We start from the raw sequence: 17,358 nt of genomic DNA, 5'->3' as shown, positions 1-17,358 counted from the left end.
GGGAAAGAGAAGTTTTACTACAAATACAGAAGAAATTTAAATGTCTAAAAGATTGCTTATACTTTTCTCCATTTACTGAAAGATTTTTACAGTTTTCAGTGTAAAATAATGGCATTAAAAACGGTGTGCAAGTTTCTCAATATTTATTTTCAACTGAGATAATACAGTAGATCATAAGAATACCTGCATAAGCCAAAATTCATTTCAAGTTTGTCCTTAAACGTCCCTTAGTGGATTTGAAGGCAGTGTTACTATCAGAGGAAATTCAAAGAGTTGAAAGGTTTCAATAATCTGTGTGTTTCGACTACACTATAAGCTGGACCGTATTCTAGAGCACAGCTATCCACTGCACTGTTCAATATGGTAGCCTTAGTTACACGTGGCTACTAGACATTTGAAATCAGGCTAGGAAGGACCTGAATTCTTCATTTTGTTTAATTTTAACTGCTTTGCATTTCAATAGCCATCATGTGGCTAGTGACCATCGTAGAAAATAGCAGAGTTCTAAAGACAGGAGAACAATATTTTTTTATTATGTTAGTCACCATACACTACTTCATTAGTTCCCGATGTAGTGCTCCACGACTCATCGTTTGTGTACAACACCCAGTGCCCATTGCAATACGTGCCCTCCTTAAGACCCATCACCAGGCTAACCCATCCCCCCATCCCCCTCCCCTCTAAAACCCTCAGTTTGTTTCCCAGAGTCCATAGTCTCTCATGGTTCATCTCCCCCTTTGATCCCTCCCCTTCATTTTTCTCTTCCTTCTCCTAATGTCCTCCATGCTATTCCTTATGTTCCACATATAAGTGAAACCATATATTTGTCTTTCTCTGCCTTATTTCACTTAGCATAATCCCCTCCAGTCCCATCCATGTCAATGCAAATGGTGGGTATTCATCCTTTCTGATGGCTGAGTAATATTCCATTGTATATATGAACCACATCTTCTTTATCCATTCGTCTTTTGAAGGGCATCTCAGCTCCTTCCAGAGTTTGGCTGCTGTGGACATTGCTGCTATGAAAATTGGGGTGCATATGGCCCTTCTCTTCACTACGTCTGTATCTCTGGTGTAAATACCCAGTAGTGGTCATAGGGTAGCTCTATTTTTAACTTTTTGAGGAACCTCCATACTGTTTTCCAAAGTGGCTTGTACCAACTTACTTCCCATCAACAGTGTAAGAGGGTTCCCCTTTCTCCACATGCTCCCCAACAATAACATTTGTAAAGCAGAACCTTTCTAGAGAAAAGAAGAGATTAAAGAGAAAAGAAGAGATTGGTGAGATTACAGCCACAAGATGAGAACTAACATACAGCTGTTTCTATGCAATTTCACTCCATCACTGAATTCAGTAAGAGATCTCGGGAAAAGTACTCTAAATCCTATTGCAGACAAATGAGTAAGCTATATTCTGCGTATAAGACAGCTTCCAAAAGATAATGATTAACTCCTTCTGCTTTCCTTAGATTTTTGCACTAAATTTCTTTTCTTGCACACTAAATGACACCTTTTCTTACATTTTTAACTTTCTAAAATTATATCTTTAGAGATTATTAACTTAGATCTAATGGAGTAGTAAAAAGTTACAAGTGGATTCCCATCTAACAGTAGGAAAAAAGAGAGATCAGAAAACTACCTTAGAACTATGTGAAACCATTGGCTGAGCTGACAACACGACCGTTCAGGTGATTCTAGGTAGAATAGCAAATCTGACAACCTCAAGAAGTAGTCTCCAAAGCAGAGGACACAAGAGGTGAATTGGCATGTGAAAAGAAAATAGAACTTCTACTTATATTTAACCTTTTTATTAAAAAAAATAAGAAATCAAGCTTTACTAACTTAAGACTTGGATAGACATTAATGCTCTTACTCAGTCCACATGTCAAATGACCACAATACTGGTAAGTCACTTGAGGTATCCTGAGGGAAAACTAGGAGTTCCCAGGCACCAATATCGATGGTGGTTAACTGGTCCCTTCACCTACTTTCAAATTTCAATGTACTACCATTTACATCTGACCATCTAAGTGGATTTACAAAGTATATTATTTTAAATTGTAAAATACCTCCAATTCCTCAAAAGGAGATGGTGTGTGACCTGGAAAACCTTTTCCCCACACAAAGATTTTCTGATTATCTCAAAGGGAACTACTTGTTTCTAAACTCAAAGACTAGTTATGCATTACTCTTTAAAAAAAAAAAAAAAAAAAAAAAAAGATGGGATGCCTGGGTGACTCAGTCGTTTAAGCATCTGCTTTCGGCTCAGGTCGTGATCCCAGGATCCTGGGATGGAGGGCCTCGTCGGGCTCCTTGCTGGGCGGGGAGCCTGCTTCTCTGTCTGCCTGCCGCTCCCCAGCTAGTGTTCTCTCGCTCTCTCTGTCTCTCTCTCTCTCTCTCTCTCTGACAAATAAATAAAATAGAGTCTTAAAAAGAAAGAAAGAAAGAAAGAGAAAGAAAGAGAGAGAGAAAGAAAGAAAAAGAAAATGCTCCAAATTTGCTGACCTGCTCTATGATGACAAGTGGTTGTCGATACGGCCTGTGAAGCAGGTATTTTCAAAAATACATATAAGCTGTTCCTTCAAAGTAAAAGCAACAGTTTAATAATCCATGAGAAAGCCTTCTGAAGTGAGCATTTTGAAAATGCATATTTGAAAATGTTTTTGGTATTATGTGGTGTTCATTGCCACAAACTATAAATACTCATTAACCATATAGCTTAAAGTTTGGAATAAAATTTCCTAATCTGCTTGAAAATACTTCTCACAAAAGTGTAAGTGGACTTTTTAACCTATTCGCTAAAAATACTAAAATTCCCAGCTTTCTAAATAGTTTGTAAGGACCAACTGACATCAGGTTAGATGAAAGACTGCCAGCTCATTTTGCAAAAACCTGTGCAAAACTGGTACGTGGAACTGAAAAATGAACACTGTCATTTAGCAAACACAGTCAACAAATTATTTCTTCAATTTGGAATGACATATCCTTGTGAGGCATATTTTCAACCACGACAGACATTAAAACAAAGTATAAAAATAAACTGAACTTAGAGACCTCTGAATCATTGCATTACTAAGTATTAAACTAAGATTTTAAAAAATGATGAAACATAATTGTAAATCAGTTAATTTATTGTTCTTATTAAAAATATACTTATAATACATAAGCTACATTAAAATATTATTTTATCTTTGTCTCAACCTAAGTTTTCTAATTTATAATGTATAAAATACATAAATACAAGAAAAAACTCATACTTTCTAGATTAAAAATACACATATACTATGGGTGGATATTCAGCATTTTTACTAATAGGATACAATCAAAAACTTTCAAGGCCACTGTCCTACTCTAAATAGTGATTTTTAAAAATCCTTATAATGGAAACAAAGCAAAAGAAAACCTTTAAAACAAAAATGAACATCGATTTATTTTAATGTTTTTAATAAACTGTTCTGTGAGAGGATTTTGTGTACTCAGCGCAAACAATGATAGGAAAATCAGCCCAGAATTATTTAAATGAATACTGACAACATGATCAAGTCCCTGTTGCAACGATCTGGATCACTTATAAAAACAGCCAGAATAATCCTGCAATCCAGTTCAGGATGTCGGTTCAGATCCTGTTTTACTATGCCCTTCGAAAAATACTTAGTGGCCTCCTAGTTCCCAGAAGGACCCAAGCTCACGGAGAAATTATTTTCCTCACAAACCATTCCATGCCTTCCTAAAATGCTCCTGCGGCTTTTGTCATTGGTCACATGCCACTTACCTGTTTCCAACATCAGACTCACTGTTCTGGCTTAAGATACCCTGACGGCTAAAAATTCAACACACCAGAAACATTTTAAAAGTGAAAAGTTTGCCTCAATATAACTAAAATGTGTGACTTCCACTAGTATTTGTATGAGAAGAATGGTAAACACTGGCAAGATAAAACCCACAATACACATGATGAGTATCTCTGTTTCTAATGATATGGATATTCATAAAGATAGGCCCCTACACCCTACAGATATCACGTTAACTACTTCCCAAAATAAGCCACTTTACACAGTGATCCTTGGGGTCCATAACAGAAAACAGGTGAACAAAGGTGAGCCAGTGTAGATGAAATATACCCCAAACAAGTGATTTTTCTTTGTTTTCCCAAGCAATAAAAAGGTCAAGAGAAGCCAGTTCTTCATCTCCAACTCACATTAGTACAGGAAAGGACTGAAAGACCACTGCTAGTCCCTAGACTGAAGATGTGGTATGGAATTGTTTTAGATACTTAGAGTGACCAGCGCCAACTACAGGACCTTAGAGAAGCCCAACAAAACAGTGTGAGGAGCTCCACGGCAGCCCTGTGTGAGTCAGACTACCCACCAATGGCCTCCAGGGCCCAGCCCAGGACACCACGGTGTCCCACTTCCAATTCTAGCACCTGGCAAGGGAAGAGGGTGGAGACAGATGGAGCCTAAGTCAAAATATGCATTTTGTACATTCACTGTTTATGAATGTTATTTTTGATCATTGAGCCTCTTTTGACACACACCACCCAGAAAATTAATAATCCTGGTAAAATGAAAATAAATCAATCTTCCAGAAGGAGAAAGAGATTCTTGCAATATAACCATCTAGTCAAATAGATGTGCTATAAGGGGGGGGGGAAACTACAGTAAGATTATAAGAGGCAAGCAGCAACTGTAACAAACTGAAAAGTAAATGCCTCCTCGTTTGTAGACAGACTGCTTTTCCAAACCACCCAAGAGCACCACTGACACAAGGCTGTACAGAAACGAGCACATACAGATCAATATCTACACTACAACATCCATGCAAAAAACTTCCACCCTGGCTAAAAGACAAGCCTAAATAGTTATATGCTATTGGCATAGAGATAATAATCAGACTAAAGATGTTCACTAGATCAGTGATTGAAATTCCTATCTTTAGAAATGCCAGATTCATCCAAAGGGAAGGAGAAACTCAGAAAAGTTCAAAATCAAAAGAACAAAGAGTGAAAGGAAGCAAAAAGGGGACCTTAACTTCTATGAATTGACAAGACCGAAACATTTCACTTACATAATTTGAGTCCCAATGTGGGGGTGGGGGAGTGAAGGAAGTGAGGGCTGTGTTGAGGGTTGCCTATGTGGATATGTACAGAAATGTGGGAGGGGTTATGGGGGTGTGTGGGAATGTACAGGAGGTACTAAGGAAGCAGGAGTCACAGGGATATGGTAGGGATGTATGATGGATTTAGAGGGTTGTGGGGAGTTCTGAGGGTTTTAGGGGGTAGGAGGGTTGAAGAATATTGTGGTGGAGCACTACGTATTGAATCATTGTACTGTACACCTGAAACTAATATAACACTGTATATTAACTCTACCGAAATTAAAATAAATTAAAATTTAAAAAAAGAGCATCGTATCAGACAGAAAAAAAGATGCACTATATAAAACCATCTTTTGCAAGAACAAAAATTAAAATCGAAGATTTAAATTACTACATTTATGGCAATCTCCCCTGTATTTTAAATAAATTAAGTTGACTTTCCTCACAAATTCATGGACTCAAAGTTAGGACAGCCCAAGTATTTATTTAAGATCAGGAGTTTCATTGTACAGTTGTTTCACAGCATTTGGGGACCTGAGAGATGGATTACTGAAAATGAAATCAGGATGTCATTCCATTTCCTCTTTGAAACTACAAAAGACAAGTAACAGTCTTATTTCCAGAAGTATGATCTCGATGCCTGTTTTTTACCAACCAAAGTCCCATGAAATCAAGCACAGAGGAGCTAAAAATCAGAAAAACATACACAAATATACATATTCCTTATCCAGGTCCCTGAATGGTTTTCTCTTTGTTTTCAAAATTGCCCTGCCATACTTGATCACTTTTCTAGCAGATGGCAGCGTGTCTGAATGCACAGCACAGTGTTTCAACAAGCATCATACTGCATAAAAATGTACATAATCTGGTTGACCCCTCCTGGGTGTCTCACTTCATTGCTATTTGAATTTCTAGCCCATTTTAAATAGGGTCAGCCTTTGACTAATGTCAAACTTCGGACATATTTTTAGCTTCAGCTTTCTCTTTGTCCCCAAATGAGCACAAAATTTTCTACCCCTTTCAGTTCATTTGGCAACAATTCAGAACTGTATACGACACTTTTCTTTCCCAGTAAGATTCGTCTTGTTCACTTCCCCATATAAATACAATATAATTCTAAAGTTACACATTTGTTCGTTTCTGATTTCAGAGGATTTTATCTTCACATTCTTACCTCTGAATTGTTAAGGTGACATTTGTGAGTTCCTGAAAACCAGCCATCACTTGAACATTGGTCAATGTCCACTTTCTGAAGATTTATGTCAACTTTCATAACACCCCTTAAAAACAGAGAAAGATAAGAACAAATTAATCTGAGCCTTTACAGTTTCTAATTCTGTATTCCATCCCAGAAATTACACAAAGCAACATAAAGAGTGCACTAAAAATGTCCACATTGCCCACTCATATTCAACTAAATTGTACCAAGTGAATACAGGGACGTGATACAACAGAATCAACAAGGATTAGCTTTACCTAAGTCCCAAAGGCATGGACCCTGTATTGTTCACTGTCTTCAGCTCCCTACACAATGCCTGGCACATAGAGATGCTCAAGAAATGTCTGTGGACTGACTGAACTCTAGATAGTGTTGCTCTGGACACGGCAGCAAAATTGACCCTAAAATAACACCTGCTCCCAGTGCCCCTTTCATTAAAGTAAGTCAAAGCAAAGCCTCCACCTCCTTTCTTTCTATTCCTATTTCCCAATGCAGGACCAGGGATGGAGTGGGGTGGGGGGATAGCATCTCTTTCCTCTGATCTTCTATCACAATGACTTTAAACAGCGCTTTAGGTCTCCCAGTGTTCCACACCAGAGATTTGCACCATCTACAGAAGTGCTGATTAGCATTTTTCTTCTCTTAAATGTGGAAACACAAACACTGCATTTCACTTAGCCATTTGAGAAAAATCACTAAGAATGAGAACTCACAAATTCAGAGCCAAAAGCAAAACTGCAAAGAAAGCTCCAATTTTATCTCAAATTTCTCCATCTTCTCCAACCAATCTTCCTACATTTTCCTAAGATCCGCCGCTTCTATTTTTCAGCACCATGAGCACTACTAGCAGCAGAAACATCTTTTCTACAGTGGACTGTCACACCTGTACTTGATTAAAGTAAACTCTGTGTCCTGGGCCCTAAAGCCCAAAGCTTTGTAATGTCATTTTTCACAAACTTGAGTAAAGTATAAACACCTCATTAAAATCCACTAAAATAAAAACACGTTTTTAAGGTCTCCTGCTTGACTTTTAAACTACATTCATTACGTATTATTAAATATGTACAAATATAAAGTTGGGTTCAAATTCTTCATATTATAGTTTTTGTAGCTACAAAAACACCCACAAAATTATAAAATAAGTTCAAACGAAACTATAAGTCAACAAAATTTAAATTTAAAATATTAATTTACAAACACCAATGATTCTGCTTTGCCAAACTCAATCACCTGTCAGAACAGGAATATGGTACAGACTTTAGCAAGCCTATTTTACTACATGCTATGACTCATTTCTCTCTTTTCTCCTTTTAACTACTGTGAAATCTTCTGACAGAGTAGCTTACTGTCGTTTGGGCTTCATTTAAGGTGAATAAGTCTTCTACATTTTTAAAGGATGCCTCTGATTTTTTCTTACTAACCTGCCAAAAAACACTAAGTAGTGCTAACATGCTCAAAAGAGATACAAAACAAAGACACCGAAACCTCCTGATAGCATTTGGTTATCCAGATAGCTCAGAACATATGTAGGTTAAAGTTTCAGAGGACCACTGAAATGAAAACTAAAAATTATCATAGAGAACTTACAAATCCTTTAGAGAAACAGACCTCAATTTTCAAAATGCTACTATTGTGGGCCATAATTCTATAAAACAAGTGTCTGTTCATGTGATAAATAAATGAATTCCCAGGTAATCTAATGCTTTAATCCAGTTCACTCCCTTGCTCTTTCAACAAATATTCGTTATCTGGTATGATCATACCATCATAAGAGATGCGATGGAGGTGAACCGCACAGGCCCAAATATAAAAATGTCAGAATGTTTAATGGAGAAGAGATGGTAAATTCTGGGAAATTTGGAAAGTTATCCTTTGGGGTACAGTAGATATTCCATAAACATTTGTTCATTTTTTGACTACCTTTACTAACAGGGCTTTGGACAAAACTATGTTCCACATAGGTCCTGCCAATCATGCAAGCCGACTCTCGGCTCTACTTCATGCTCTTTGAAAAATAACATACTCATTTTTTTCATTCATTCAATAAGTGTATGTTGAGTGCTAGCTTTGGGCCAAAACTGTTCTTGGCCTTTGAAACACAATAGTAAGCAGAAAAAAAAGTTCCTGCCTTCATGGAGCTTAACTCTGGTGTGGGACAAACAATAAATGATGGCTATAACAATTAATTAAATTATACTATATATGACAAAGTAAAAAGTGCAATGGAGAAAAAAAACTTCAAGCAAGTGAGGGGAATGGTTAAGCTTCCCCCCCCCCCCAAGAGTGGACTGATTTCTAACTCAACCAATGGCTCAAGGTATAATTACAGCAGATTCATATCACATTCTAAATTATCAGTCATCTTCACTAACACAAAATTTCCCACTGGACTACTGCTGTCCACTACATTTTAGTATTCTGCCGTGAATGGCTTATTTAGAATGCGTTTGTAAGTAATAAACTAGTAAAACTATACGATTTTATTTGTTCCACATCTGTCAGTAATAACGAGGTCAAGTTTCCCTCAACTATCCCACTATGCTCAAAGAGTTTAGTCACAAGAGAGTGCAAAGCTTCCGGCTTGCTCAGGTACAGGAGCCACTTTGGGATTCCAGGAGGCTGCAATTACTCTGGTCCCTTTCCTGGGGACACTACCTTAAGAAACCGGTATCTTAATCACTAAGAATTTTCCCTCTTAATTCTAGGTTCATATAAAAGAACCAAAAGTCACTGCAGACCTTAAACTCGGCTCACGAAGCTTTCTGGGATTCGCGCAAAACCACCAAAGGTAATGAGTCGTGAGTTTACCAGCTGGGAAATCAGCGCTGACTCATCTTCATTGGCGTCGCTGCCTTGGTGCCTGGAGACCTACAAAGCCCTCGGGGAGGGGCCGCTGACTTCAGGAGGGGGAAGTGGAGGCTTGGGGGTTTAAGTGGGAAGAGAACGGTCTCTCCGTGGAGAAAGGTATCCCGCTGAAAATCACGCAGAGGAGAAACCACTCACGAGCCGCCCTGAACCGGCAGAGGTTGGGCCGAACAAAGAGCCTGGCGGCGCTGGCGCAGAGAGTCCCCTGAGCGCGTGCCTCTGGGGGCGGAAGTGCCGCTTGCACATCCGGTGAGCAGGCGCCACTGGGAAGCTCTGAGGGTGTGTAAGTGGCTGCGGTTTCCTAGGCTGACTGGAAAGCGAGGGCCAAAAAAGCCTGGTAAGTGGCCTCCAGAGAAGCAAGTAATAGCAAGTTATATCCCCGAACACCTGGGTGCTTAGCTGAGCTGCAGATGTGCATTTTTGTCTATTTGTCTGACACCTGAAACGCAATAAGCCCAAAATGGGATTCATCCTCCACCCAAACTTTCAGTTACGCTGATGCTCTTTGTCCATGACTAGGATCCTTCCAGTCATCCAAGTCGATAATCTGTTGTGAAACCAACCCCCATATCAAAACAATTGCCAAGTTCCCTAAATTGTACTCCCTGGATGCTTCTCGCTTCTTAACCTTTCCCCTCCATTTCTACTATCACTGCCTTGGTTCAGGTCTTCCTCTCTCACGAGCTAAAAAATTTTTACAATAACTTACTGATTTAGGCTTATCTCATATTGCTCCAGGTAAAGATCCTGGTCCTGAAGTTTATATGGTTTAGGGTCCTTCTTTAAGAAACAGACACAAAATCATGAATATACATATCACAATATGACCTTTGGCCCTATATCTTTGCCTTTTAACTGCAGTGTGGGTAGTAAGATCATTACCTGAAGCTATTTGTATACCAAGATGGGTAGCAATAACTTAGCTATATATAAATTTAACTACAAACTAATATATATTACTCGGGGCGCCTGGGTGGCACAGTATGTTAAGCATTCCACTCTTGGTTTCTGCCCAGGTCGTGGTCTCAGGGTCCTGGGATCCAGCCCCACTTCAGTCTCCAGGCTCAGTGGGGAGTTGGCTTGAGATTCTCTCTCCCTCTCCCTCTGCCCCTCCCACTCATGCTGTCTGTCTCTCTCTCTCAAATAAATAAATAAATAAATAAATAAATAAATAAATAAATATCCTGAACTTTCCCTTAGCTGGTTTCCAAAATGCCCACAGCCTTGGGAAAATGTATTAGAAGCATGTTAAAGTAGAAAGAGACCATTGCAGTTAAAATATCCTCCTTTTTCAAATTTTACAGAAAACAATTGACCACAAAACTCCTTGCTAGTGTTCATTCCAGGACTCTAGAAGGTTTCCATGAAAGCAAAGGGCACTGGAGCTTAAGCATCACACTCTGCTATGTAATCTTTGAAATATACCAATTTGATCCTAACAATTCCCTGCTTAAAGTCAGTATTTCCCACTGTCCTAAAGAATAAAATTCAAGCTCTTAGGTATAACATTATATTCAGGCCCCTCCTACTACTAATATCTCCAACCACTCTTCTGCATACATTCTTTGTTCCAAACAATTCACAATTACATGTGGTGTCCTTAGAAACTTACACTATCTCAGAAAACCATTCTTTTACACGTGCCTTTATACCTGAAGTCTCTTTGCCCAATCTGTGCTTTAACAGTCATAGCTCCTACCTGACTTTATGAAGCCTTCCATAAACTCTGATTTAGAAGCTACTTCCCTATTCTCACCATAATACATTATACTTACCTTCCTCATACTTTAATGATCTGTTTTCCCCACCAGACTAAAATTTACATAGCCCATGTCTTTGTAATATTTCTCCTAGCTCCTGTGTGTGTGTGTGTGTGTGTGTGTGTATAGACACACCGTATCTTCTTTACCAACTCATTAGTCAGTGGACATTTGAGCTCTTTCCATAATTTGGCTACTGTTGGTAATGCTGCTATAACATCAGGGTCCATGTATCCCTTTGAATTAGTATTTTTGTATTATTTGGGTAAATACATAAGAATGAAATCTTACCATTTGCAATGATGTGGATGAAGCTAGAGAGTATTGTGCTAAGTGAAATAATTCGGTCATAGAAAAACTAATACCATATGATTTCACTCATACGTGTAATTTAAAAAACAAAGTAAATGAACATGGTGGGGGAAGAGAGGAAAACCAAGAAACAGACTTTTAACTATAGAGAACAAACTGGTGGTTACCAGAGGGTAAGGGGGGGATGGGTTAAATAGGTGATGAGGATTTAGGAGACCACTTGTGATGAGCACCAGGTGTTGTATATAAGTAGTGAATCACTAAATTGTACACCTGAAACTAATATTACACTGTATGTTAAGTAACTGGAATTTATTTTTTTAAAGAGAGATCCAGCATGAGCAGGGTGGGGGAGAAGCAGAGGGAGAGTGAGAGAGAGAATCTTAAGCAGGCTTCCTGCTCAGTGCAGAGCCTGCTGAGGGGCTCCATCTCACAACCCTGAGATCATGACATGAGTCAGATGTTTAACCAAGTGAGTCACCGAGGCACCCCACTAACTGGAATTTAAATTAAAACTTTAAAAAAAAAGTTCCCCTATCTCCTAAATCAGTCCACCTCCAAAATTAACTTTCAAGAAACTGCAGATACTAGAAAGAAGCAAGAAGCAGCTAAAGTAACAATGACATTCTCCCCTCCAAAAAAAGAGAGAGATACCCAAGCAAACTGAAACCTATAATGAACTGTGGGTGAATAGATGGACAGAAAGACTGGATAGGCTAAAGGAAAGTTTTTAAATTCAGCTTTTGCTTCTTCTTCTTTTACCTTACATAGTAATTTCCTGCTCTGTCACTACAAAAAAAAATTGACATTATATAATCAATTTTGATGGGGTACAAGGGAAGAAGTTCTGCCAAAAAAGTTGATAAAAACAGGTGCTGGTATATCAGCTGCCACCAGTCACCTACTCCTAACAACAGCTAACCAGAACAGAATCTGGTGCCTAGAAATGGGTTGCTGACATAACAAAAACCTAAAACATGGGGCACCAGGCAGAGGCAGAAGCTGGAAAGGCCTCAAAGAGATGGTTAATAAAAGTGGGAATATGTTGGTGAGCTTTAAAGGACAATGAGGAAAATAGTATTGGAGGGACAGAAAAAAGGAACCTTCGGTACATAATATATGGGAAGTTTGGCAACACTTACCTGTGAACAAGTGAACTTGGGGATCTATTGAAGGAAGTTTCTAGGCCAAATGCAGAAAGTACTACCTGGTCTTTCCTGGCTATGAAAGAATAAAAAAAGAAAAGCATGGACTAAAGAAGGACCTGCTTAGTTTTGTTTTTGAATTTAAAAAATTTTTAATTGTGGTAAAGTATACATAACACAAAATGTACCATTTTAGCTGTCTTAACATCTTAAAAGTGTGCAGTTCAGTAGTGTGAAGTACATTCATATTGTTGTGCAACCAATCTCCAGAACTCTTTTCATCTCTACCCCTTAAACGATAATTTTCTTTTCCTATGCTTCCTAGCCCCTGGAGTGGAACCATTATTCTAATTTATATCTCTAAGAATTTGGCTACACCAGGTACCTCATACAAGCAGAATCATAAAGTTATGTGTCTTTTTGTGGCTGGCTTATTTCACTCAGTTTAATGTACTCTGGGCTCATCCATGTTGTAGCAGGTGTCAGAATTTCCTTCCTTTTTAGTGGAATAGTATTATAATGTATTTATAAACCACATTTTGTTTAATCATTCCTTTGATGAGAGACACTGAATTGTTTCCACCTTTTGGTTATTATGAATAATGCCACTATGGAGCTGTTTGGTTTTTGAGTAAAGTTAAGAGAAAATATTAAGGAGCCAGAATTTGGAAAACAAACAAACAACAACAACAAAACTATTGCACATAACAACAACAACAACAACAAAACTATTGCACATATCCAATCTCTTCTAGCAAAAGATTCTTGGAATATGAAAGGGCTTAGGGCAAAGAACCACTTCAGAGCGGGTCTGTAAAATCATTTATTGAAACCTCAGAAGGGTGTAAGACAGTGTTTCTAGACCCTCTTAGCTAGATTAAAGGAATCCTAATGGTCTTATGGGTATGCCTCATAGACCCTCTGTGTTAAACAATAGGGATTCTAAGATTCTTAAGACTTTATTGCACAGTAGCCACAGGGCCCAATTTAGAAAATTATCTATCTTAAAGAGATTTAAAAATCAGACTTCTGTCTAGTAGAATGAAACCTAGTAAGATTCATAGAAAACCCAGAACATTTTTGAATGAATAGCATAAGTGGGAGCACTGTCATCTTAAATTAAAAGAAAAGAAACAGTACAAAAGAAAAAAGATACTTCCTCCTCCCCACGCTTCTGTCAGCAAAAAGCAAGCTAAGAAGTCCACTCAGCTGCAGTCATAATTCAATTTCTTAGGGAAAAGGAAAGATGGTTCAGAGGACAGAATCAAGAGCTGAGAGGATAAATCCAGAACCTTCAGAAAATTATTCCCAGGGAGCAGGATTGGATCACGATCAAGGAATTGGTGATATACATTGAAGTGGATTTCAAAATTGCTGTGATCTAGTAGCTGCTATGTGTATCTCGTTCCCCTGCTTTTTTAACTGCAGTGTTACCGTAGTTGTGCTATCCCTTTACCACAATCATATATGGGGGACGGATAACAGAGGAAGGGGACAGATAATATTTCTTGACAGGTCTTCAGATTGAGAGGTTTATACTAGAGGAGCCATGTACATAACACTCACGCTCATCAAGACTTCATTCAAATGGCTAAACCCTGACTTTAAGACAATACCACAATGAAAGGAGACTTTGGGGGTGAGGAGTGTGAGAGGGGGTAAGTGCATTTTGCATAAAAGAATTCCAACTACCCTGAGATTATCCTGCTATGAGGAAATGCAAGATACCAGGAAGAGTGAATGTGGAAAGAGAGTTTACCAAGAAGTTCCCACACATGCCCCAGCTACTTGAAACATCCCAGCCCACCTGCCAGATAAATGAGTGAGAAGCCATCTTAGAAGTGGATCTTCCAGCCACAGCCACCCCAACTGATATCCTATACATCAGAAACAAACCACCCAGCCAAGTACACCCCAAATTTGTGACCCACAGAATTGTAAAAAAAAATAATAAAAAGTTTGTATTATGCCCCTAGATTGTACAGTAAATTTGTTATGCAGAAATAGCTAACTGGGGAGGGGTTAAGATGGCGGAGGAGTAGGGGACCCCTTTTTCAGCCAGTCCCCTGAGTCGAGTTGGATAGGTACCAGACCAACCTGAACATCCACGGAATCAGCCTGAGACACAGGAAGGTACATCTGAATCTCTACAAATGAACATCTCCAGCGCTGAGTATTGAGGTATGAAGCGGGGAGCCATGAAACCACGCACAGATATCGGAAGATAAATAGAAGGGGGGGGAGCCACCGTGTTCGGGCGCCAGGAAGTGGTGGCCACCTGCACGGGGAGCGGGCGATCTCGCAGACGGCACCCACGAGAAAACAGACTGGGACTGTGAGCAGGGAGTGCACGCCACCAGACTTCTCACAGAGCTCCGGTGAGCTCATGGATCCAGACTGAGACTGGGAGCTCCGGGAGTGCGTGGGGGCGGCTGGCAGCTGGCGGTGTTAGAAACACAAAGGACAGAGACGCGCCGGCCCTGGAAGTGAGGGCTGGGACGCCGGGTGTGGGGCGCACATCCTGGGATGCTGCAGGGTTGAGCAGCACCAACAGAAACAGAGTTAAAGTGGCCAGATCATCAGTAGAGAACGGCCTGCGATCCCCTCTGTTCTGTGACATGGGCTGAGATTCAGCCACTGCTGCTCTGACTCTCAGAAGAGGCACAGCAAACCACCAGGGAAAGCCGCCAGAGAACAAAAGCCTGGAAACACAGGCTCACAGGGTGCCCATCCCCATCACCCCTCTCAGGAGACACGGAGACCCTACCCAAACAGGGTTGCCTGAGTATTGGCGCGGCAGGCCCCTCCCCCAGAAGGCAGGCTGAAAAATCAAGAAGCCCACATCCCTAAGATCCCTATAAAACAAGGGTGGACGGCCTGGGTCCCGGTCAATAATTTGGGCTCTGGACAACCCCGCAACCTCTCCTCATCAGAATGACGAAAAGGAGAAGTCCCCCCCAACAAAGAAAAGACAATGAGTCTGGGGCCTCTGCCACAGAACTAATGGATATGGATATAACCAAATTATCAGAAATGGAATTCAGAGTAACAATGGTCAAGATGATGTCTAGACTTGAAAAAAGTATTAACAAAAACGTTAATGAGAATATAGAATCTCTAAGGGCGGAAATGAGAGCAAATCTGGCAGAAATTAAAAATTCTATGAGCCAAATGCAGTCAAAACTAGAGGCTATGACGGCCAGGGTGAATGAGGCAGAGGAATGTATTAGCGAATTGGAGGATGTGTTAGTAAAAGAAAAAGCGAAAATAGAAGCTGGACTTTAAAAAAATCCACGCCCACGAATGTAGGTTATGGGCGATTACTGACTCAATGAAACGATCCAATGTCAGAATCATTGGCATCCCCGAGGGGGTGGAGAAAAACAGAGGTCTAGAAAAGATATTTGAACAAATTGTAGCTGAAAACATCCCTAATCTAGCAAGGGAAACAAGCATTCATGTCCAAGAGGCAGAGAGGACCCCTCCCAAGCTCAACCATGACAAACCTACGCCACATCACGTCATAGTGCATTTCGCAAATATTAGATCCAAGGAAACAGTACTGAAAGTGGCCAGGGCAAAGAAATTTCTCACGTACCAAGGCAAAGTCATCAGATTTACGTCAGACCTGTCTACACAGACCTGGAATGAGAGAAAAGGTTGGGGGGGGGGGCATTTTTAAAGCTCTTTCAGAGAAAAACATGCAGCCAAGGATCTGTTATACAGCAAGGCTGTCATTCAGAATTGATGGAGAAATAAAAACCTTCCAGAATCGCCAGTCATTAACCAATTTTGTAACCACGAAACCAGCCCTACAGGAGATATTAAGGGGGGTTCTATAAAGGTAAAAAGGCCCCAAGAGTGATACAGAACAGAAAGTCACAACCGATACAAACAAAGACTTTACTGGCAACATGGCATCATTAAAATCATATATCTCAGTATTCAGTCTCAATGTGAATGGCTTAAATGCTCCCATAAAATGACACAGGGTTGCAGATTGGATAAAAAGACCTGACCCATCCATTCGCTGTCTACAAGAGGCTCATTTCGAACCCAAATATACATTCAGACTGAAGGTAAAGAGATCGAATACCATCTTTCACGCAAATGGACCTCAAAAGAAAGCTGGGGTAGCAATTCTCATATCAGATAAATTGGATTTTAAACTACAGACTATAGTTAGAGACACAGAAGGGCACTATATTATTCTTAAAGGCTGTATCCAAAAAGTGGATGTGACAATTCTAAATATATATGCCCCCGACAGGAGAACAGCAAGATACACAAGCCAACTCTTAACCAGAATAAAGAGACATATAAATAAAAATACAATGATAGTAGGGGACCTCAACACCTCACTATCAGAAATAGACAGAACACCCTGGCAAAAACTAAACAAAGAAACAAGGGCTTTGAATGCCATACTCGACGAGTTGGACCCCATAAATATATATAGAACACTACATCCCAGAACCAAAGAATACTCATTCTACTCTAATGCCCATGGAACATTCTCAAGAATAGACCATGTTCTGGGTCACAAAATAGGTCTCAACCGATACCAAAAGATTGAAATTATCCCCTGCATATTCTCAGACCACAACGCTCTGAAATTGGAACTCAACCACAAGGAAAAATTTGGAAGAAACTCAAACACTTGGAGACTAAGAACCGTCCTGCTCAGGAATGACTCGATAAACCAGGAAATCAAAAATCAATTTAAACAATTTATGGAGACCAACGAGAATGAAAATACAACAGTCCAAAACCTATGGGATACTGCAAAGGCAGTCCTAAGGGGGAAATACATAGCCATCCAAGCCTCACTCAAAAGAATAGAAAAATCTAAAATGCAGTTTTTATATTCTCACCTCAAGAAGCTGGAACAGCAACAGAGGGACAGGCCTAATCCACGCACGAGGAAGCAGTTGACCAAAATTAGAGCAGAAATCAATCA

At 39.7% G+C, this 17,358-nt stretch overlaps 1 protein-coding gene across 1 annotated transcript in view; it reads right to left on the bottom strand.

Moving 5' to 3' along the window:
* The window catches only part of GPR158 (G protein-coupled receptor 158), a 434,171-nt gene that overhangs the window by 389,560 nt on the left and 27,253 nt on the right, over window positions 1–17,358 (bottom strand). Inside the window, 1 exon segment of the mRNA XM_008709680.2 lies at window positions 6,272–6,377. Coding sequence (XP_008707902.2) covers window positions 6,272–6,377 — 106 coding nt within the window.

Source organism: Ursus maritimus, unplaced genomic scaffold, assembly GCF_017311325.1.
Source record: "Ursus maritimus isolate PB19 unplaced genomic scaffold, ASM1731132v1 scaffold_31, whole genome shotgun sequence".
In the NCBI taxonomy this organism is placed as follows: domain Eukaryota; kingdom Metazoa; phylum Chordata; class Mammalia; order Carnivora; family Ursidae; genus Ursus; species Ursus maritimus.
The sequence above is the reverse complement of the archived record's forward strand: the minus strand, read 5'-3'. Positions and strand labels throughout refer to the sequence as shown.